General features: G+C 47.9%; 1 protein-coding gene across 1 annotated transcript; it reads right to left on the bottom strand.

Annotated features, from left to right (window-relative positions):
• Window positions 1-1666: 1666 nt before the first annotated feature.
• On the bottom strand, window positions 1667-21015 carry LOC103174467 (UV-stimulated scaffold protein A-like; the record flags this gene model as incomplete). The annotated part of the gene is made up of 10 exons (XM_042346589.1): window positions 20905-21015; window positions 15765-15876; window positions 14895-15225; window positions 14068-14188; window positions 13066-13427; window positions 11822-11942; window positions 9786-9895; window positions 6114-6242; window positions 2002-2075; window positions 1667-1920 (listed from the first exon to the last, which is right to left on the bottom strand). Coding segments are annotated over exons 1-10 (1702 nt in total), but the record flags the coding sequence as incomplete, so codon positions are not given.
• Between the last annotated feature and the right edge of the window lie 2238 nt (window positions 21016-23253).

Below are 23253 nucleotides of genomic sequence, written 5' to 3'. Positions count from 1 at the left end.
CCATCAACGACTCACATATACAGCAATGCGATCTGTCATTCAGTGCATTTTGTTGTTTAAAAATCACTCATGAAAATTGATGGGACAGTAATCATACCAAGCATATTCCCAAAAGACTCTTACTGAAGGAGGTCTTGGTTTCAGATGTAGAAGATTATTCTGTGTTATAGTAATTGCAGATCTATTTAAAAGCTGATCTCTCCCAAATGTGTTACATGTTGCCATACAAATTACTGAATGCGACAGACACCTGGCCATATTTGCTATTTTAAATGATACTTTTCTACTTCAGCTAATACTGAAAGCCAAGTAGTTTCATATGTTAATATCATGATTGCAAAAGTTGATGCGAGAATGCATTCTTTCACAATGCTTTGTTCCTGTAGTGAAGTTCACCATCAGTTATAATATACTTTGGCCCTGTTATAAACACAGTTCATTATTGCGTGAATTTGCTTAAAATTACGATTGCACTGTTGACCCAGTTCTCTGTGCATTCACACAGCCAGACCATTTGTTTCCAATTCACTGGCTGGCTTTTCACACAAACCTTGCCCGTCAATGTCACTTCCTGATGTGCTGTGCATGTGTAAAGCGGGAAGTGATGTCACTAGCAACCTAACGACTCGGAAGTCGGTCATTTTAGGTTCAGCTCATAAAAAAAGGGCCATCTTTGAGGACATCAGGTCACCGTTTACATCAAGTCAAACAGGATGTAATATGGTGGTGACCGTAAGATCCAGAAGTTGGCCACTTTTTCTTTTAACGTAGGAACCAGAAGATGTGCACTTTGTACACACATACAGTCAAACCGTGCCTCACCAGGTTGGCATTTTGTGGATCCCAAACAAGGACAGATTGCATTTTTNGCTTTTAACAAAGTGCCCATTAACATCAAAAGTCTCAAAGGGCTTCACACTGGATTGCTGTCAAGTAAAGACTATGTTTGCACACAACAGATGTGAGTTAATAGTACATTTGTCAGGGTTTCATACTTTGCAGTCTTAAATCTAATACAAACATGTCTGCATCCATTAGAATAATTACTTTGGTAATTTTTCTTCAAGTAAGTTTATATTTTAAGATTCATCTTTAATTCACTGAGATGAGCGCAACAGTTGTGAATAGTCAGAAGTCTCATCAAAATCTAATGTGTTTGCTTTATCAGATGTAATAATGTATAATAATCCTTGAATTTGATATAGCGCCTTATCAGGTCTTTGAGACATTTCAAAGAGCTTCACAGAATATACTGTAAAGTGAATTGACTGTATAGTTTGTGGGCAAAATACAGCAGCCAATTGTGCACAGCAGTGTCCCACAAACAGTCGTGGATTGAGTGACCAAATTATTATTATTATTTATTAGTTTATTTTTTTGAAGCCATTACCATCTCTGAAAAAGCCAATCGACTAGCAACCGGGTTCCTATTTACTGCTATGTAAACAAGTTTGTGGATTAAGGAAACTTACCTAACTTTATAAAACTTGCCATTTTTTTNGGTGGGGGGGGGATTATTACCCCCAGAATGAAATCTGCCAATCAACTAACAACCAGATTCCTACTTACTGCTGGGTAAACAGACTTGAGGAGTAAGGAAACCTGACACATGTTTTGCCCCGCCAAGAATCGAACCCAGGTCCTCTTGCTTCCAAGGTAAGTGTACCTGTTGCAAATTTTTTAAAAAAACATAGCTTACTGCTACTGGTGATCTTAAAACAACAGTTATAGACCTTGAGCCGATCCTGGCGTTGGCAAAGTGTTCCATCAGGCATTGGTGCTTGGCACTTGTGATTTACTGGCTGAAACTCTCCGGCAAAGGTGATGTATCTGGTCTTCAGCATGGCTGCCAACTCATTATTCTCACTCTCGCCCTCTTCCTCTTTGTAACTCCAAAAACTGTGCTGACAGTCCACTCTAGAAAAACCCATTCTATCTTATAAACTAAAAATTAAATGTACTCAGCTGTGATAGTCGTCATTGCATCTGCTATTTATATGCTAATACCCTTTCTGGAAGGTCCTGCAAATTATTGCACTCCGGCAAGTCAGGTGAATCTGTCCCCAAGCCACTAACTGTACAATAAAAAAGTGCACAATATTTTAAAAGGTTATTGCAAAGATTTTTTAAACTAGAATGAATCAACATTGTTGTTCCAATCAAGTGTGATTTCAGCTTACGGTTCAATGTGATCGAGCGGTCGCTGATTGTCAAATCATTAGCCAACAACGAACAAAAAGTATGTGGATGCATCAGAACACACTGGGGACTGTGCTGACAAGGCAAACCTGATTGATAAAAGGCATCTTGGTGCACTAATATTCAGATAAGTTTAACAATTTTAATAATAATCCTTCAATAATATTTATAATAATAATAATCCACTACATCATTTGATACCTTTCGGTTCAGGAGGATGTCTCACGGTGTTTCACAGGATTTACTGTACAGTAGTGACTGGATTTTTGTGGGTGAGCACAGCAGCAAATTTGCACACGGCAATGTCCCACAAGAGGACAATGTAGTGAATGAGCAAATTTTATCTGTTATTATTTATTCAGCTTTTACTGTTTTGGATTAGTTTCACTGTATCCTTTGTTCTTACATTTTTGGGCATTTTGGGGCACTGTCTGCCTCTCTTTGCATATCAAGAATAAAACATTCAGAGATAAGATAAAACTGAGCTCAGGGTGTTTACAACAGTCTCCTTTGACCACCACTTTATCCTTATTCACAATACAATGCACATATACACGTCTTATTGATAACCAGTGTTAACAGCCCAAGATTTATTTTGAATGGAAGTTTTTATTTAAAATAAAGCTTTAAATTGATTTTCAAACGTTTTCAAAATGTTGAACATGCTGTTGTCAATGGAAAGCAAAAATCAGTACTGGAGCAACCAGTGGACATTCTGAAATCAGTCTACTTTCGTACAAAGATCACATTTTTATGGTGGCTTATGACATCGAAAATACTTCAAAGGTAATTACTGTCAAGTGTTGTGGCTATTTCTGTAGACAATAATTATAATAATCCTTGCATAATTATAATAGCACCTTATCAAATTCTGTGCTGTAAATTTTACAAAATTTTGTAAATTTTAAATATTATGAATATAACATTTTGGAAATCCACTGGGATAGTGTGAAATTAGTTATAGTTTAGAAAAGTCGATGTGGACGATCTCCAATTGAACTCATGGCTAAGAGGTCAGAAATTCCATCCCATCTTAATCATTTGATCTTAAAATTTAGGATGGTGCAGAATCGTGGAAAATTCTTAAATAGTCTTAATTTAGAATCTTGAAAATCTAGCTTCCAAATTAAGACTGAATTTAAGACCTTCTTGGCAACCTTGAACATCAAGACAAAATGGTTTGACAGACTAAGAGTCGGTGGAATTTCAGGTCTCAGGCCGGAAATTCCCATTTGGGTACGGTATATGAAATAGCTCAATCAGGGCTCCCTGATTTACCCTCAGCTTTTGAGAAGCATCAGACCTCAGCTCAACCCTTCCCACAGTCAAGGTTTTGATGATGGAGAATTTACCAGTGAATGGAATCGCGAGAATGATCACCGAGCTTATTGTACAGCTACAGCAATGAATCCCGAGTGATTGTCTATCTCTACATCCTAAACCGGAGTCAAGATTTTTTTCCTGCTTACGCTCCATTCCCCTCATTTTGTCATCAGAAAGCTGAGCCTTTGACCATCACCTCCCGAATACTCATCCAAAAATCTCTTAAGTCTTTCTACAGCACCTCTACCAGTTTTCAAAAATCTCCTAAAGAAAAATACTCTCTCTTCCATCACACCTTTGGCCACCTCTAAGTTCCTTCCATTTATATCCAGCACCACTCCCATTGTTAAACACTCCAAAATGTTCTTTTATTTGAATGCGGCTCTATATTTGTATGTTGTTCTCCACTTAAGCACTATTCAAAGTGTCGAATCTTCAATGTACTGGTACAGTGGTACACTAAAGTGGCATGGAGAGTGGAATCTAGTGGATCATACCTGCGGCTGTGCCTCAGCAAGTAACCAACTTCAGCGGGGGAACCTTTCCATAGCTGATTACAGAGCAGCATTGGATCTGAAAACCAATCGCCTCCCTGACCCTCGGTTACATTATACCTTGGAGAATGGAGCCCGGAGAAGGGTAAGAGTATTTTTTAAAAAAAAAGTGGGAAATTTTAAAATAAAATACTTGCAATAGATTTTGCATTTAAGTGGCTTGAAGGCTCAGACCATAACTACATTTACAATTCCATACTTTTACAGCATTGAAACATGCCATTTGGCCTAACCAGCCTGTGCCAGTGCATAATATATTCTGAGAAAATAATATCTCGGGATTGAAATTAATATCTCGGGATACAGTACATAGTTTGGGACACGACATGTCAAGCGACTGCCAGGATGGTGGAAGGCGAATTAGATGGACCTTGGTCTTTTTTCGCCTAGCAAATGTTCTTATGTTCTCACTCATGGAGTCCTGTAGCTCAGTGGTTAGAGAACTTGCCTTGCAAGCGAGATACCTGGATTCAATTCCAGGCAGGGTGAAACCTTGGGCAAGTTTCCTTACTCCACACGCCTAGAATCCCTCCAAAACAAAAAACATGGTCATTTTCAACGAAAGACTGTTTGTGGGACAATTGGCTGCCACGTTTTGCCCACAAATATACAGTGAATTCACTTTACAGTATATTCTGTGAAGCGCTTTGAGACGTCTAGAAAACATGAAAAAGCGCTATATCAAATGCAAGGATTATTATTATTATTATTATTAGCAGGGCCAATAGAAAATTGCGGGGGGTTGATTGGTGCTATTGAGATCTATTTTACTGCCAACCTACAAATTTTCACTTTATTGATAAAGACTAAACATGAAGAAAGAACACATATTAGATTGTTAGAAAGAAAAAAATTATTAGTGCTTTCTTTAACAAAAAGTGGGTGGCCACTCAGGAGTGGGGAGGGGTGGGGGAGAAACACTTCTACCCTGGCAAACACCAACATTTCTCACCAAACTCACCAGAGTCACCACCTCTTGCCACCACTGTACAATATATTCTGTGAAGCACTTTGAGACATCTCAACAACGTGATAAGACGCTTTATCAAATACAAGGATTATGTGCTTTGAGACATCCTCAATGTGAAAGGTGTGTGTATATATATATGTATAAAATGGTTGTTGTACCTTCTAACCTATATAGGGGTACCTCCAGCCCACCAGTTCACATTGCATGAAGGGTCCGGCCTTAACCGTAACCTACCTTTCTCCTTCAGAAGTTTATTGACCTGCTGCACATTGCAAAACAGTTTGGGCTCAACAAAAAACACAGCACTAAATCTTGCAGGAAATATTTCTTGCCAGTTCTCCTCTAGATGGCTGCATCTTGCCCTGACACACAACACAAACTCCCCCTAGTGGAGGACCTTGGGCTCTCATTTCACCAGAGTTGCAAGAATTATTTTTTTCCCCCCTCATTTTTCACTGCAAACACAGAACTAAGATATTCCATAGCATTCAATCTGTCAAACTGAACTAACACTTGCAGTGAGGAGGAACTGAGTTGTTAGTCAATAGGCGGATCGCTTCCCGGGGGCAATAATCGCTCAAAAAAAAGTGGTCACTCAATTTACGACTGTTTGTGGGATACTGCTGCGTGCAATTGGCTGCTACACTTTGCCCACAAATACAAACTCAACTTGCTTTACAATAATATTCTATACAATATGAAGCACAAAATTAAAATTTAAGACAGAGTTGTGGAAACTCCTTAAAACTCTGCCCAAGTGTGAAGTTAGAAGTCTTTCTTTTAAAAAAAACAAGTAAACAACTTTCAATTAAAGACCATAATTTAACAATTTGTTAACAACAACTTGCATTTATATGGCACCTTTCACAGTTCAGCATCTCACAGTGCTTATACTTGCATAATAATCCTTGCATTTGATACAACACCATTCATGTCGGGAAGACTCCTCAAAACACTTCACAGGAGTTCCTGCAAAGTGCAGTGACTGTGGATTTTATTAACAATTCCGTCAAGTCTTACATTTTAAGATGAAAAAGTGAGTAACTCATGGATGTAGAGTTACTCACCACTTTTCTATTCCTATTCTTGTAACTGATGTTCATCTCCTCGTGCTTCTTCACTGCTGTCTCCATTGCATTTTTTAAATCAATAGCTTGCTTCAAGCGAACATCGTGAACACCAGCCTTGGTGAATATCTGATGCAAAATTAAGAATTAATAATAATATTATCCTTGCATTTGATAAAGCACCTCAAAAGTCGTCAAGACGTCAAACATGCTTCATAGGATATACTGTAAAGTGGGTTGACTGGGTATTTTATAGACGAATATGCCAGCAAATCTGCGTACAGCAATATGCTACAGACAGCCAAAGAAGTAAATTACAAATTTTATATGAGAGATTGTTGACTAAGCAACCGGGAGAAACTCCCTTCTCAAATAGTGCCATGGGATCTTTATAGGGACGCAGAGCCTGGGGTTAAATACTCATCTAAAGAACAGCACTCCCAACAATGGAGCCCACACCCAGCACCGCATTGGAATGTCAGCCTTGTCTATTTGAGCTCAAAGTTCAACACAGGACTTAAAACTCTGACTCCGAGGCGGGAATGCTTCCGACTAAGCCTGGATGACGTCCAAGTCTTCTGAAAGCTCTATTTTAATAACAAGTAAATACAATGCGATCCGGAAATTAATTACTGAAATTAGAATTTGTTATAAAAAANTCACGATTACTAAGTGATGACGACAAACTTTGAAGTCCTGACTATAAAGTCCTTCTACATTCCATCTCAGTGTATATCTGCTTTTACACAATAGGAGAAGCATTAACTGTAGCAAAGCCACACATTTATACAGAACTATATAATGGACTGATGCTTCCACTGTACTTGAAAATGGTGAATAGACACAGTCTCAAAGGCTAAACCCGTCTTCTGTTGTAGTGAATGGAGAGGAGCTATCCTTTACTGTGGTTCAATCAGCTCTTTTGGAGAAATATTTATCTGGGAGTAAAATACAATCTGCAGTCCCCAGAGAAAGGTCACTCTCAAATATACACGTCAGCATTAAGACATGTGCATCTTGTGTGTACTTTGTCTATTTTAAAAGCACCTAACCTGTTAATAACCATATCAGTCATTATTTGCATACTATTTTGCAATTTCTTTTCAATTCCTGACTTGGGTACTTGCCTGTCCTTGATCTCAATAAAGATGGATGTGAAGTTTTTAATAATTTCAAAACAATAATTTCATTGTTCCCCCAACCCCAGCTGCCGATGATTATGTTTAAGTGGATCCGTACTTTATTTCGTCCTCTCTTTACTCCCTATATTTGAAAATTTATCCAAGATGTTAGCACTTTTACTTTGAGTTTCTCATGTCTGTTTTTTTTTAAATCTGTTCTTTTTTGTAGCCTGCTTTGGTTTTCAATAACAACTGCATGATACTATCCTGTAGTAAGTGTGGAGTTCTGTAGCGTGTTGGTTAAAGAACTCGCCTCACAAGCCAGAGGACCCAGGTTTGATCCTCAGCAGGGAGAAACCTTAGGCAAGTTTCCTTACTCCACATGCTTTTATTTACTCAGCAGTAAGTAGGAACCCAGTTGTTAGTCAATTCAGGTAATAATCCCTTCAAAAAAAAAATCCAAAAAAAAATGTGGTCACTCACTCCATGGGGGATACTGCTGTGTGCAATTGGCTACCGGTTTCACAATGACTTGATATAAATGCAAGGATTATTAATATTACTATTAAATCCACAAGCACAGTAAGCCCTATATAAACACCACAGCATTTGGTGATCAAGTCAAAACACAAATCAGATATGGAACTGACATTTTATAATTCTGAAACTGGAAGCAATAATAATACTTAATTTACAATCTTACAAGGAAGCCACTTCAAAGTATACTGGATTCTTTAGGGACAACCCTGTATCCTTTTAAGTTTTAGCAAAATATAATCAGGGCTAATAGATCTATACACACAAATAAAATATTGAATTTACTCCACAAAACTCTATATTAATAGGCCAAATAAACAAGATTGTTGGTTAGGGGACTTGACAAAACAGATTACCATAAAACTAAAAGTTATTAAGTGACATGAAAAATAAACAGAACTAACTACTGGTGGGAGTCACAAATCCTCTGATTTGGGGCCATATGGCAAGTTCTTTGAAATTCAATATTGAAAGTACCCTTTTCAGTTTTGCGTCAACCTTCTCCATGTAGATCCCCAAAACTTAATATTATACAACTCGATTCTGATCATGAGGGCTGATCACTAAATGATGACGGAAGCTGATCAATCCAGTAGTCAATTCATTTTAAATCTTGATTCTAAATAGGAGCACTCATGGAAGGGGAAGAAAACACCAGGCTGCTCATAGAAGAACCTTGCACTTTACCTCTGAAAACCTGAGGACTCACTCTAACCCAAATGTTCACTGGGGAGGTAGCATAAACTCATCATTAAAGAAGAAAGCTATTTACCATTGTTTCTGCAATAGAAAATAGATATTTATTTGCATCAAAATGAAAAAAATCCATTGCCATTGTAATAAAGTTTATTAAACCTGAAAATCTATTTTAAAAATGTGGTATGAAAACAAAACATCTTCGAGACGTCTTAAAGCACTTCACAGAATATACTGTAAAGTGACTTGACTGTATTTTTGTGGGTGAAACGCAGCAGCCAATTGCGTGCAGCAGTGGATTGAGTGACCAAATTATTAACTTTTTTTTATAAATTGGTCTACAATAGGCCAGTATACACAATTAAATCAGTGTTAACAGATGTTTTCTGTCACTAGAGGCCTCTACAAAAGTTCAAATAAATATTCTGGATAAGACGCTACATACTTTTAAAAAATTTACCACAGAGAAACTTCCATCTCTTTTTGAAAGGTGCTATGAGATGGTTAACCTCGACCTGAACAGGCAGACAGGACCTCAGTTTAATGTCTCATCAGTAAGATGGCACCTCCAACAATGCAGCACTGCACTGGAGTGCCAGATGTCAGCCTACGCTGCGAGTCCCTACTTGGGGCTTGAACCAACATTCCTCTGGCTTAAGAGGCGATAGTACTACCAGCTGAGCAAGGCTAAACATTTCCTGGTGCCTGTCCTGAAATTGCCCTTTGTACCCTGAACCTGTGCCATCTTGTTCTGCTGCCTTGGCGTACCTTAAAGTATTATTCTATCTTTATTTTCTCATTCTAATTTATACCTCTATAAGATCCCCAGATATTTTATAGACTCTTCTACATTGATGTCACATACCACATTGCCTTCCAATTAGTCCGATGCCATCTCAATGCCTCATCATAGAAACCACATGAAAATGGCAATTCTGAATCAGAAAGCAGGCATTTCAAGAGAAGATGCTTTTATATATTTTAAACAATTCTAAATTTACAGTAAAAACATTTTTTGAGCCTACGTACAACAGCTCTGTCTTGGAGTATCTTTGGAATATTGTAGCTCAAGAACATATTCAACTGAATTAAACCCGTCGAATGCAAATTCTGATTCATTCAACCCTATCATAAAGATTCCTGAAACTGTTTATTCCACAAATAGAACCTCAATCTGTATTTAACCTCATTCCTAATCAATCTGTTAAACCGTTCCCATGAAAAGATGAATGATTTATGCATTTAAAACTGCACATTCTTGTTTCTAATCTTGTTTTCTTTATGTACTCCTCTAACAGCAGTTTTGTTAAATTCATACCTGGATCCAGTACTTGACAGTCGGTAGGTACTTTTTAGTTACTAGTCTTTCAAAGTCCTTTATGTTGCTGACCACAGCAGTGTTGTCTTCATCCTCACGGACCTTCAAGCCTAGTAGCCAAAGATGGAAACTGACATTACATCTTAGAAATGCTTTAATGTGTAACTTTAAAACATAACTAAACCAATTTACTTAGACATTGGTGCATAGATGACTATTTCACATCAAGTTTTTGTTTCGAATCTTTGGAGTTCGGATGTGGTTCAAAAGGTTACAATTCCATCATAACGTCACAGAAAACCTATAACACAGAGGAACCTGTTCAGCTCATTATATCTGTGCTATAAACTTCCTACAACACAAGAAAGTCACTACTTTATGAACTAACTTTATAAACTGATAACAAAAATTAGTATTTAGTCCTCCTTGCCCAATACTACTACTAAAATTAATTCTTATAGCTTGCAATTCTGGCACTCAAACCAACAGGAAAATCTTCAAGCACAAAACATGGGAATTTTCAAGAGGTAATTTATTAGTATCTCAGCACAAGTGTCAGCATCAAGTTAGCTGATATAACAGTTTAGAAATGGGGATGGGAAGACCGGTACTAGCAGATTATATTTATCTGATGTTGTTAGAAGCACTACAAGCAGACTTGCCCTCAGAGTGGGTTGTAAAATGTCTCTTACAACTGTTGAAAGGTGGCCATAATTTAAAAGCTATGAGAGCAAGGGATCAATAGATGCAGCCAAATCTTACAGAAGAAGTCATCATGTTAGAGAATAATAGGTACCTGGGAGTGAACATGAGATTACAATCTAATCACAAGGTTCAGATGACATGTTGAACCAGGAGAGCAAAGCTCAAGCCGTTAATAATTATTATATGAACCAAAGCTTAAGTCAAAGTGGATAATTAATCTTTGTGATATTTGTGTACAACATTATATATGGTTTTTATATTATGTGGATTTCTTTTTAAAAAATTATGTTGATGCCTGCGGCCTCTAATAATAATCCTTGCATTTGATTATAGCGCCTTATCACTTTTTTCAAGATATTTCAAAGGGTTTCACAGAATAAAGTGAATTGACTGTATATTTTGTGGGCAAAACTTTAGGTCTTTGATCTATAATAGCATTTTTGGAAGAGTTTATTACCCCCGGAAAAGTGATCTGCCAACTGACTAACAACCGGATTCCTACCTGCTGCTAGGCAAACGGAGGAGTGCGGAGTAAGGAAACTTGCTCAACGGTTTGCACTGCTCGGGAATCGAACTCAGGTCCTCTCGTTTGCAAAGCGAATGCTCTAACCACTAAGCCGCAAGACTCCATATCCTAATGATCAATTAATCTAGATAAATGTTGACCAGAACACCAGGAGAAACTCCTTTCTCTTTTCAAATTTCTCTTGTCATGGGATCTTCAACATCCATCTGATTAGACAGATGGAATGAGGGTTTAAATTTCATCCACAGGACAGTTTCTGTGACAATGTGGAGTTCTATACTCAGTGGTTAGAGTACTCGCCTCACAAGCGAGAAACCTGGGTTCGATTCCTGGCAGGGCGAAACCTTAAGGTAAGTTTCCTTACTTTGCACACCTCTGTTTACCTAGCAGTAAGCAGGAAGCCAGTCATTAGTCGATTGGAAGATCACTTTTCTGGGGGTAATAATTCCTTCAAAATCACAATAAATAGGTCACTGTTGTGCGCAACTGGCTGCCGAGTTTCACCCACAAAATATAGTCAATTCGCTTTATAGTTTATTCTGTGGTGCACTTTAAGTCTTCTCGAAGACGTGACAAGGATTATTATTGTAATGTAGAGGAGTCAGAGAGAAAGAAGGGCTGGCATGGTGCAATATTATAGAGATTGTAAAGCTCCCAAAGGAAGAATTTTTTGGGTAGCTCTGTAGATAATTTGTACCTTGTCCAATTATTCACTGTTTGTTTGTTTATCCACATTGGGCCAGTTCCAATTTGTGCAGAAAACCGACTGTATTAAAGACCTAATATCTATTTAATCCATATATACCTGTGTCAATTTCTAGGTTGAGAAAATATTTGTGGGATACAAGGCCATGATTTCTAATAAAGGTTTCTTCATTTTCTTCATCTGACGAATTCTCGACGAATGGCTTCTCCTCCACCCCCCGTACTGTCTCATGTGGTGTCCCTCAGGGCTCTGTCCTTGGTCCCCTCCTCTTCACCCTCTATATGCTCCCCCTTGGTGACATCATCCGCAGACATGGAGTTAACTTCCACATGTATGCGGATGACACCCAACTCTACCTTTCCTCCTCTACTCTCAACTCCACGACCCCCGATGTCCTGACAGCTGCCTGTCCGACATCGAGTCCTGGACGAGAGACAACTTTCTTCAGCTCAACGTGCGAAAAACCGAGGCCCTCCTGATTGGCTCACGTCAGCGCCTCCGCACCTCAGGCGCTGACACCATCAGCATCCAAGGCTGCACTCTCCACCTCGCAAAGCCAGTCAGGAACCTCGGGGTTCCCCTCGACCCTGAGCTGTCCTTTCTCCCTCACATCCGCACAACTGGCACCGCCTTCCATCACCTACGGAACATCGCCAGACTACGGCATTACCTCACCCCTCACGCTGCTGAAACTCTGGTTCACGCCTTTGTCACCTCAAGGCTGGACTATGGGAACTCTCTCCTCGCCGGCCTTCCCGCCACCTCCCTCCACACTGCAGGTCATTCAGAACTCTGCAGCTCGTGTACTGTCCCGCACCAGACACCGCGACCACACCACACCCACCCTCGCTCGCCTCCACTGGCTCCCCATCCCCCAGAGGATTGATTTCAAGATCCTCATCCTCACCTACAAGGCCATTCACGGCCTTGCTCCCTCCTACCTCTCCAACCTACTATCCCCCTACCTACCTGCCCGTACCCTCCGTTCCTCTGGCTCCGGTCTGCTCCACGTCCCCCGCCCCAACCGCCCTACCATCGGTGGTCGGGCCTTCAGCCTCTCAGCCCCCAGGCTCTGGAACTCCATCCCCCAGTGCCTTCGCCGCTTCCTCCCTTTCCTCCTTCAAGGCCGGTCTCAAAACCTTTCTCTTTGACCGAGCCTTCAGCTCCCCTCTCGACTCTCTTCCCCCTCCTCGCTCCCTCCCTTCCCTCCCCTCACCCTGACCATTTCCCCCCTCCTCGCTCCCTCCCTTCCCTCCCCTCACCCTGACCATTTCCCCCCTGCTCGGGTCATGACCCAACTGTGCAGCCCCTTGGGACGTCCTCCTGACGTGAAAGGCGCTTTATAAATGGAATCTTGTTGTTGTTGTTGTTGTTGATTCAAATTCTTCACTTTCACTGCTTCCATCCTGTTGTGGGCTCTCTGTCTTTTCACCCAAGGCCTGATTTTCCGGAGTTATTTTCACTGAAGGCAGTGGTGGAAAGTCCTTACTGCTGCATGGCTGCTCATCATCAAACAGATCCATGCAATGTGGATGGACACCTTGCTGTCCGCTGGCGATACAGTTTGACTGATCTGTTTCATCAGTTACTTCCTGTTCAAGCAGACAGTCATTCCCATTAATGGTGAACTCATCGAGATGTGGCATCAGAAAATGGAAACAGGCCTCCAGCTCTGTCAGACAATTCTGCATTTCCTCAGTCATCTCTGTTCCGAAACAAAAAGATAAAAATAAGACAAGAAAAACAGCTGTAGCCCCATGTACAGAAAAAAGGGCTTTAAATTATATGCCAACAACAACTATATAGTGTTCTTTTCGTAGGCTAACGTCTCATCTCTGAGTGCTTTACAGGGATGGAATTGGATGCCAAGGGAGGAGGAGGGGGAGAGGGCCATAGGTACGTTACCACAGGAGACCTAAAGTGGTCTATAGCTATGAACACTTTATCCCAAATAAAATTGGTCACTCACGCCTTGGTTATTTGTGGGACATTGCTGTGCGCAAACTGGCTGTTGCATTTCACCCACAAAATAATCATTCCATAGCATATCCTGTAAGCTCTTTGAGACATCTTGAAGACGTGATATGGCGCTATATCAAGTTCAGGAATTAATATTATTATCTCTTCCGAAGAAGAGAGCCTAAAATACACCTCTGGTTCTCGCTACTGTCAATAATATGCAACATTTAAATTGTATTTTCCTACAAAAAAAGTCACTATACTTTTTGCAAGGCTTATTATTAAATTATTTACTGTCCAGAAGAGTGGAATTAAGATAGGCAGCTCACATGAAGATAATTCCATTAAATAAAAACACAGCTATGTCAAAAACAAACTAAAAATACCTGCCATTTCTTCTTCGACTCTCTTCACTTTCACTTTATTAATATTCTCCAATCTTCTCTGTCTCTCCTCCTCTCGCTTCCTCTCAGCCTGAGTTCTAGCTCGAATATCTTGAAAATCAACCTGAGAATGGGAGCAAAATAAAATGTATTGCAATAATTACAATAAATAAGTAGAAACAGTTTCCTCTGGTGAGTAGATCGGTAATGAGAAGACACAGATTTAAGATAATTGGCAAAATTATCAGAGGGGAAGACGTGGAGAATGTCATGGTGGTGCCGTCCTTTGGATGAGACATTAAACTGAGGCCCCATCTGCTTGTTCAGATGGACGTTAAATATCCCATGGCACTATTTGAAAAGATAAGGCCCCAGTGCCTTGGCCAACAATCCGTCCTGAACAAATTGGTCATTCACTTCATGAATTTGTAGGACATTGCTGTGTGCAAATTGGCTGCCTTGTTCACCTATAAAATACAGTCTCTACACTTTACACTAAAACTCTGAAGTGCTTTGAGACATCTTAATGACATAAAAAGCATTATATCAAATACGAGGATTACTGATAAAATATAAAACAAAATTAATGAATAATAATCCTTGCATTTTATACAGCACCTTTTCACGTTGTGAAGACATCTCAATGTGCTTCACAGTGGTGTGATTGTGTTTATCTTCTAGGTAAAATTATTATTAACCTGTATTTTAATATTAAAACAGAAAACTCAGAATATGTAACCTCTGAGTACTTTTGTATGTAGCAATTTTTTTTTAAATAGCCCTAACTAATCAAGGATATAGTAGGGCAATATTTAACAAAACAAATTTACCTGTTTGATGTGCTTTAGGAAATGATAACCCAGGGAGAGTTTCTTGTAAGCATCACCATATTTCTCTTGCCATTCCTGCACGGATTTAATGGCTAACCGCTTCAGTTTCTGAGCGACCTCTTTTGGCGGTGGCAGAGGCTGGTCATAATCCGTTTCCACCGTCAATTCCAAAAACTCCTGAAAGTCCGAAACAAGCAGCGTCCGAAACTGATGTGAACGCGCAAAGAGTTTGTTCACTATTTGAAATGCAGATAGCCGGATCTCTGCATGGTCTTTGTTCAGCTGCGTCATGAGTAAATGGTACACTTGCTTGATATAATCTTCGGATGACCTGTGAAATGATTTTCCTTTTAATAATGGTCTGGGTTTAAACACATTTATTTGCATTCTGTTCTCCAGTACACCCGGTGGCCACATACACATAACACAGTGTTTCTGTGTTGTGGTTTACTCCACAACAAAATTACATTCATATATTTACATCCCAGTATTTACATCGGGAGCACGTAAATACTCAGCATTTACTTTGCTAGCAAGATGGATAGGATTCTATCATTATTTCTCAAAAATGTCCTATTTTAAAATGTAATACAGCAGCTTTTAACTTTAACGTATAAATCATTGAGGAATATTGAGATCTGTATTCTAGAAATGCAATGAGCAGCCTTAACCACAAGGGGATACTGTTAAGGAGATTAAAAATTAAAATGAACACTTTTTCCAAAAAATATTCCATTAGTACAGTATTTTAATAATGTTACTTTCTTTGTTACACAGTGCAGCTAAAGGTCAAACAAATTACTTGTTTTATTAACAGGTTCTTTACTCTTGGTTAAGTATACAGAATTTATTTATTGCGTCAGTGCATACTTGCAAACTTTCTTGAGTTCCTTCATTTTTTCTGAGTTGAGCGTTGGCTCTCCTGAGGTCGTGAGATCCTCCACCAGTTGAGAAAGTCTCTCACACTGCTGCAGCTCCATTGCTGCAAAAAAGCAATGACAACATCAGTGTATTTTTAATATCAAATGGAGATTTTCTAATAGGAGCTGATGTGGTGTGGAGCTGAGTTTAGAGATGCTCTGCTGAGAAGAGCTGGGGTGCTGTGGGACTGACTTTAGATATATTTTTTAAAAAGGGAGTATTACCCTTGGAAAGCAATCTGCCAATTGACAAGAACCGGGTTCCTACTTACTGCAAGGTAAACAGAGGCGTGTGGAGTAAGGAAACTTACCTAAGATTTCATCCAGCTCGGGAATCAAACCCAGGTCTTCTGGCTTGTGAGGCAGGCACGCTAAGTCGTGCTCGGGACTCCACTTTAGACAGACTAAGAGGGGCTGGGGGTGAGGGACTGACTTTAGACAGTCTCTGAGAGGAGCTGGAGGCGAGGGGCTGACTTTAGACAACAAAAAAATTACATTTATATAGCGCCTTTCGCATCGGGAGGACGTCCCAAGGCACTGGACAGAGTTTGGGAACCGAGCTGAGGGTCGGGATGGGGGAGGGTGGGAGATGGAAAGCACGGTCGAAAAGGAGGGTCTTGTATCCTCTGTGCGATAGGAAGCCAGTGAAGTCAGGCCTGGATGGGGGTAATAGGGTCATGGAGCCCAGTGCGGGAGAGGACATGGGCTGCAGAGTTCTGGATGATCTGCAGCTTGTGGAGGGAGGGGAGTGGGGAGGCCGACAAGCAATGAGTTGGCATAGTTGAGCCTCGATGTAATGAAGGCGTTTATGAGGGTTTCGGCGGCTGCAGTGTCAGACAGTGGCGGAGTCGGGCAACGTTGCGGAGGTGGGAAAGGCAGAGCGAGTCATGGCGTAGATATAGGGTAGAAAGGTTAGTTGAGTGGTCAAGGGGGTGAGGAGCTGAGGGTGATGTTGAGGGGTTGAGGGTGAGGGGGTGAGGGTGATGTTGAGGGGCTGAGGGTGAGGGGCTGAGGGTGAGGGGGCGAGGGCTGAGGGTGATGTTGAGGGGCTGAGGGTGAGGGTGATGTTGAGGGGCTGAGGGTGAGGGGCTGAGGGTGAGGGGCTGAGGGTGAGGGTGATGTTGAGGGGCTGAGGGTGAGGGGCTGAGGGTGAGGGGGTGAGGGCTGAGGTTGAGGGGCTGAGGGTGATGTTGAGGGGCTGAGGGTGAGGGGCTGAGGGTGAGGGGCTGAGGGTGAGGGGCTGAGGGTGAGGTTGAGGGGCTGAGGGTGAGGGGCTGAGGGTGAGGGGCTGAGGGGCTGAGGGTGAGGGTGATGTTGAGGGGCTGAGGGTGAGGGTGATGTTGAGGGGCTGAGGGTGAGGGTGAGGGGCTGAGGGTGAGGGTGAGGGTGATGTTGAGGGGCTGAGGGTGAGGGGCTGAGGGTGAGGGTGATGTTGAGGGGCTGAGGGTGAGGGTGATGTTGAGGGGCTGAGGGTGAGGGGCTGAGGGTGAGGGGGTGAGGGGCTGAGGGTGAGGGGGTGAGGGGCTGAGGGTGAGGGGCTGAGGGTGAGGGTGATGTTGAGGGGCTGAGGGTGAGGGGCTGAGGGTGAGGGGGTGAGGGGCTGAGGGTGAGGGGCTGAGGGTGAGGGGGTGCGGGGCTGAGGGTGAGGGGCTGAGGGTGAGGGGGTGAGGGGCTGAGGGTGAGGGGCTGAGGGTGAGGGTGATGTTGAGGGGCTGAGGGTGAGGGGGTGAGGGGCTGAGGGTGAGGGGCTGAGGGTGAGGGGCTGAGGGGCTGAGGGTGAGGGGGTGAGGGGCTGAGGGTGATGTTGAGGGGCTGAGGGTGAGGGTGAGGGGGTGAGGGGGTGAGGGTGAGGGGCTGAGGGTGAGGGTGATGTTGAGGGGCTGAGGGTGAGGGGGTGAGGGGCTGAGGGTGAGGGGGTGAGGGGCTGAGGGTGAGGGTGAGGGGGTGAGGGGCTGAGGGTGAGGGGGTGAGGGGCTGAGGGTGATGTTGAGGGGCTGAGGGTGAGGGGGTGAGGGTGAGGGGGTGAGGGGCTGAGGGTGATGTTGAGGGGCTGAGGGTGAGGGGGTGAGGGGGTGAGGGTGAGGGGCTGAGGGTGAGGGTGATGTTGAGGGGCTGAGGGTGAGGGGGTGAGGGGCTGAGGGTGAGGAGGTGAGGGGCTGAGGGTGAGGGGGTGAGGGGCTGAGGGTGAGGGGGTGAGGGGCTGAGGGTGAGGGGCTGAGGGTGAGGGGGTGAGGGGCTGAGGGTGAGGGGCTGAGGGTGAGGGTGATGTTGAGGGGCTGAGGGTGAGGGGGTGAGGGGCTGAGGGGGTGAGGGGCTGAGGGTGAGGGTGAGGGGGTGAGGGGCTGAGGGTGAGGGGGTGAGGGGCTGAGGGTGATGTTGAGGGGCTGAGGGTGAGGGTGAGGGGGTGAGGGTGAGGGGCTGAGGGTGAGGGTGAGGGGGTGAGGGGCTGAGGGTGAGGGGGTGAGGGGGTGAGGGTGAGGGGCTGAGGGTGAGGGGGTGAGGACTGAGGGTGAGGGGGTGAGGGGCTGAGGGTGATGTTGAGGGGCTGAGGGTGAGGGTGAGGGGGTGAGGGGCTGAGGGTGAGGGGCTGAGGGTGAGGGGGTGAGGGGCTGAGGGTGAGGGGCTGAGGGTGAGGGTGATGTTGAGGGGCTGAGGGTGAGGGGGTGAGGGGCTGAGGGTGTGAGGGGCTGAGGGTGAGGGGGTGAGGGGCTGAGGGTGAGGGTGAGGGTGAGGGGCTGAGGGTGAGGGGGTGAGGGTGAGGGTGAGGGGCTGAGGGTGAGGGGTGAGGGTGAGGGGTGAGGGTGAGGGGGTGAGGGTGAGGGGTGAGGGTGAGGGGGTGAGGGTGAGGGGGTGAGGGTGAGGGGTGAGGGTGAGGGTGAGGGGCTGAGGGTGAGGGGTGAGGGTGAGGGGGTGAGGGGCTGAGGGTTGGGGGTGAGGGGCTGAGGGTTGGGGGTGAGGGGCTGAGGGTGAGGGGGTGAGGGGCTGAGGGTGAGGGTGAGGGGCTGAGGGTGAGGGTGAGGGGCTGAGGGTGAGGGGGTGAGGGGCTGAGGGTGAGGGCTGAGGGTGAGGGGGTGAGGGCTGAGGGTGAGGGGCTGAGGGTGAGGGGCTGAGGGCTGAGGGTGAGGGGCTGAGGGTGAGGGGGTGAGGGGCTGAGGGTGAGGGGCTGAGGGTGAGGGTGAGGGGCTGAGGGTGAGGGGCTGAGGGTGAGGGGCTGAGGGTGAGGGTGAGGGTGAGGGCTGAGGGTGAGGGTGAGGGGCTGAGGGTGAGGGGGTGAGGGGCTGAGGGTGAGGGTGAGGGCTGAGGGTGAGGGGGTGAGGGGCTGAGGGTGAGGGCTGAGGGTGAGGGGGTGAGGGTGAGGGGCTGAGGGTGAGGGGCTGAGGGTGAGGGTGAGGGGCTGAGGGTGAGGGGGTGAGGGTGAGGGCTGAGGGTGAGGGGCTGAGGGTGAGGGGCTGAGGGTGAGGGGGTGAGGGTGAGGGCTGAGGGTGAGGGCTGAGGGTGAGGGTGAGGGCTGAGGGTGAGGGGGTGAGGGCTGAGGGTGAGGGGGTGAGGGGCTGAGGGTGAGGGGGTGAGGGTGAGGGCTGAGGGTGAGGGCTGAGGGTGAGGGGGTGAGGGCTGAGGGTGAGGGGCTGAGGGTGAGGGTGAGGGGCTGAGGGTGAGGGTGAGGGTGAGGGGGTGAGGGGCTGAGGGTGAGGGCTGAGGGTGAGGGGGTGAGGGTGAGGGCTGAGGGTGAGGGGCTGAGGGTGAGGGTGAGGGTGAGGGTGAGGGCTGAGGGTGAGGGGGTGAGGGCTGAGGGTGAGGGGGTGAGGGCTGAGGGTGAGGGGGTGAGGGCTGAGGGTGAGGGGGTGAGGGCTGAGGGTGAGGGTGAGGGCTGAGGGTGAGGGGGTGAGGGGCTGAGGGTGAGGGGCTGAGGGTGAGGGGGTGAGGGCTGAGGGTGAGGGGGTGAGGGCTGAGGGTGAGGGGGTGAGGGTGAGGGTGAGGGGTGAGGGTGAGGGTGAGGGCTGAGGGTGAGGGCTGAGGGTGAGGGGGTGAGGGTGAGGGCTGAGGGTGAGGGTGAGGGCTGAGGGTGAGGGGGTGAGGGTGAGGGTGAGGGTGAGGGTGAGGGCTGAGGGTGAGGGGGTGAGGGTGAGGGTGAGGGGTGAGGGTGAGGGGTGAGGGTGAGGGTGAGGGGCTGAGGGTGAGGGGTGAGGGGGTGAGGGCTGAGGGTGAGGGGGTGAGGGTGAGGGTGAGGGTGAGGGCTGAGGGTGAGGGGGTGAGGGGGTGAGGGTGAGGGTGAGGGGCTGAGGGTGAGGGGGTGAGGGGTGAGGGCTGAGGGTGAGGGGTGAGGGTGAGGGGGTGAGGGCTGAGGGTGAGGGTGAGGGCTGAGGGTGAGGGGCTGAGGGTGAGGGGGTGAGGGTGAGGGTGAGGGTGAGGGGCTGAGGGTGAGGGTGAGGGGGTGAGGGCTGAGGGTGAGGGTGAGGGCTGAGGGTGAGGGTGAGGGTGAGGGTGAGGGGGTGAGGGGCTGAGGGTGAGGGGGTGAGGGCTGAGGGTGAGGGGGTGAGGGCTGAGGGTGAGGGGGTGAGGGTGAGGGTGAGGGTGAGGGTGAGGGTGAGGGTGAGGGTGAGGGTGAGGGGTGAGGGCTGAGGGTGAGGGTGAGGGGGTGAGGGCTGAGGGTGAGGGCTGAGGGTGAGGGTGAGGGTGAGGGTGAGGGTGAGGGTGTAGCTGAGGGTGAGGGTGAGGGTGAGGGTGAGGGTGAGGGTGAGGGTGAGGGCGAGGGTGAGGGTGAGGGTGGGGTGAGGGGGGGGGTGAGGGTGAGGGTGAGGGGTGAGGGTGAGGGTGAGGGTGAGGGTGAGGGTGAGGGTGAGGGCTGAGGGTGAGGGGGTGAGGGTGAGGGTGAGGGCTGAGGGTGAGGGGGTGAGGGTGAGGGTGAGGGCTGAGGGTGAGGGGGTGAGGGCTGAGCTTCACTCTCACCCAAACGCTACCCGCCTGAGTGACTCCGCGCGGGGCCAATCAGAGAAGAGAATGTCACCGCTGGACCAATCACACGAGTGCCTGCGGCGTGAGGGCGGTGCCTGCTGGCAGCAGGTTTGGTTGTGTGGGAGGGCGGCTGTTACCTGGTGGGGATGGCGGTGGGTGCGGGAGAGGCCGCCGCCGCCTCTCCCCACTGCGGGGCGATGGCGTGTGCTCAGGGCTGTCGTTCATCTCTCCGCCTCACCCTCTGCGACGCGCCGGGAGGGGGCGGGCGGGAGGCCGGGAGGCGGCGGGCGGGCGGGGGGGGGGGGGGGGGGAGGCCGGGAGGCGGCGGGCGGGCGGGAGGCCGGGAGGCGGCGGGCGGGCGGGAGGCCGGGAGGCGGGCGCTGGGCGCGGAGAGGAGGCCGCGCTGACGGGACGGCCCTGTGATCGCTGTGGCGCCATCTCGCAGTCAGAGCGGCCGCTGGGGGCGGGTGGGCCGGAAATTCAAATTGTTCGTAGCCCAATGCCACCGAATAATAGCCCAAAAGTAGCCCAACATTGTGCGTTGGCTCCTGATCGACATCAGCAAAGTGCACCGGCTGCTGTAGTGACTGTCTGCTGTAGTGACTGTCTGCTGTAGTGACTGTCTGCTGTAGTGACCGGCTGCTGTAGTGACCGTCTGCTGTAGTGACCGGCTGCTGCTGTAGTGACCGGCTGCTGCTGTAGTGACCGGCTGCTGCTGTAGTGACCGGCTGCTGCTGTAGTGACCGGCTGCTGTAGTGACCGGCTGCTGTAGTGACCGGCTGCTGTAGTGACCGGCTGCTGTAGTGACCGGCTGCTGTAGTGACCGGCTGCTGTAGTGACTGGCTACTATAGTGACTGGCTGCTGTAGTGACCGGCTGCTGTTGTGAGTAGTGACCGGCTGCTGTAGTGACTGGCTGCTGTAGTGACTGGCTGCTGTAGTGACTGGCTACTATAGTGACTGGCTGCTGTAGTGACTGGCTACTATAGTGACTGGCTGCTGTAGTGACTGGCTGCTGTTGTGAGTAGTGACTGGCTGCTGTAGTGCGCTGGCTGCTGTAGTGACCGGCTTCTGTAGTGATTGGCTGCTGTAGTGACTGGCTGCTGTAGTGACTGGCTGCTGTAGTGACTGGCTACTATAGTGACTGGCTGCTGTAGTGACTGGCTGCTGTTGTGAGTAGTGACTGGCTGCTGTAGTGCGCTGGCTGCTGCAGTGACCGGCTTCTGTAGTGATTGGCTGCTGTAGTGACTGGCTGCTGTAGTGACTGGCTACTATAGTGACTGGCTGCTGTAGTGACTGGCTGCTGTTGTGAGTAGTGACTGGCTGCTGTAGTGCGCTGGCTGCTGCAGTGATTAGCTGCTGTAGTGACTGGCTGCTGCAGTGATTAGCTGCTGTAGTGACTGGCTGCTGTAGTGACTGGCTGCTGTAGTGACCGGCTTCTGTAGTGACCGGCTGCTGTAGTGAGTAGTGACTGGCTGCTGTAGTGACTGGCTGCTGCAGTGATTAGCTGCTGTAGTGACTGGCTGCTGTAGTGACTGGCTGCTGTAGTGACCCCCTCCCAACCCCCCGTTCCCTCCTGACCCCCTCCAAACCCCCCCCGTTCCCTCCTGATCCCCCTCCCACCCCACCCCACCACCTCTGCCACTCTCCTAACCCCCCCGCCCCACCCACCATTGGCCGGAGAGAGAGCCTTCAGCCGCTCTGCCCCACAAACCTCTGGAACAACCCCCCACCCGCCCGCCGGTCACTCCGCCTCGGGCCCCCCCTCCTGAGCCTCCTGCCGAGTCCCCCGGCCTCGAGACCCCCCTCCCTCCTCCTCTTCGGGCCGTGCCATCGGCCGCCCCCCCCCCACACCCCTTGCCCTCCCCTCATCTCCCCTCTCCCCCCTCCTCCCTCCCCCCCCCCGACCGTCTCCCCCTCCCCTTGACCGTCCCCCCTCCCCCTGACTGTCTCCCTCCCTCCCCTCCCCCTGACTGTCCCCCCCCCCCCCGCGCGATGCCATGCGGGTACCTTGTGTATCTGGGCGGTTGCCATCCTGTCCGGTCCTGTGCTGCCCCGGGAGCCGAGTCGGGCTGTGCTCAGGGCTGGGGCTGTGCTGGCAGGGCTCAGGGCTGGCAGGGCAGGGCTGGCAGGGCTCAGGGCTGGCAGGGCTCAGGGCTGGCAGGGCTCAGGGCTGGCAGGGCAGGGCTGGCAGGGCAGGGCGGGGCTCAGGGCTGGCAGGGCTCAGGGCTGGCAGGGCGGGGCAGGCAGGGCGGGGCAGGGCTCAGGGCTGGCAGGGCAGGGCTGGCAGGTCAGGGCGGGGCAGGGCTCAGGGCTGGCAGGGCAGGGCTCAGGGCTGGCAGGGCAGGGCTCAGGGCTGGCAGGGCTCAGGGCTGGCAGGGCAGGGCTGGCAGGTCGGGGCAGGGCTCAGGGCTGGCAGGGCAGGTCTGGCGGGGCAGGGCTCAGGGCTGGCAGGGCAGGGCTCAGGGCTCAGGGCGTGAGGACCGAC

Source organism: Callorhinchus milii, unplaced genomic scaffold (assembly GCF_018977255.1).
Source record: "Callorhinchus milii isolate IMCB2004 unplaced genomic scaffold, IMCB_Cmil_1.0 Scaffold1060, whole genome shotgun sequence".
Taxonomy (NCBI): Eukaryota; Metazoa; Chordata; class Chondrichthyes; order Chimaeriformes; family Callorhinchidae; genus Callorhinchus; species Callorhinchus milii.
The sequence above is the reverse complement of the archived record's forward strand: the minus strand, read 5'-3'. Positions and strand labels throughout refer to the sequence as shown.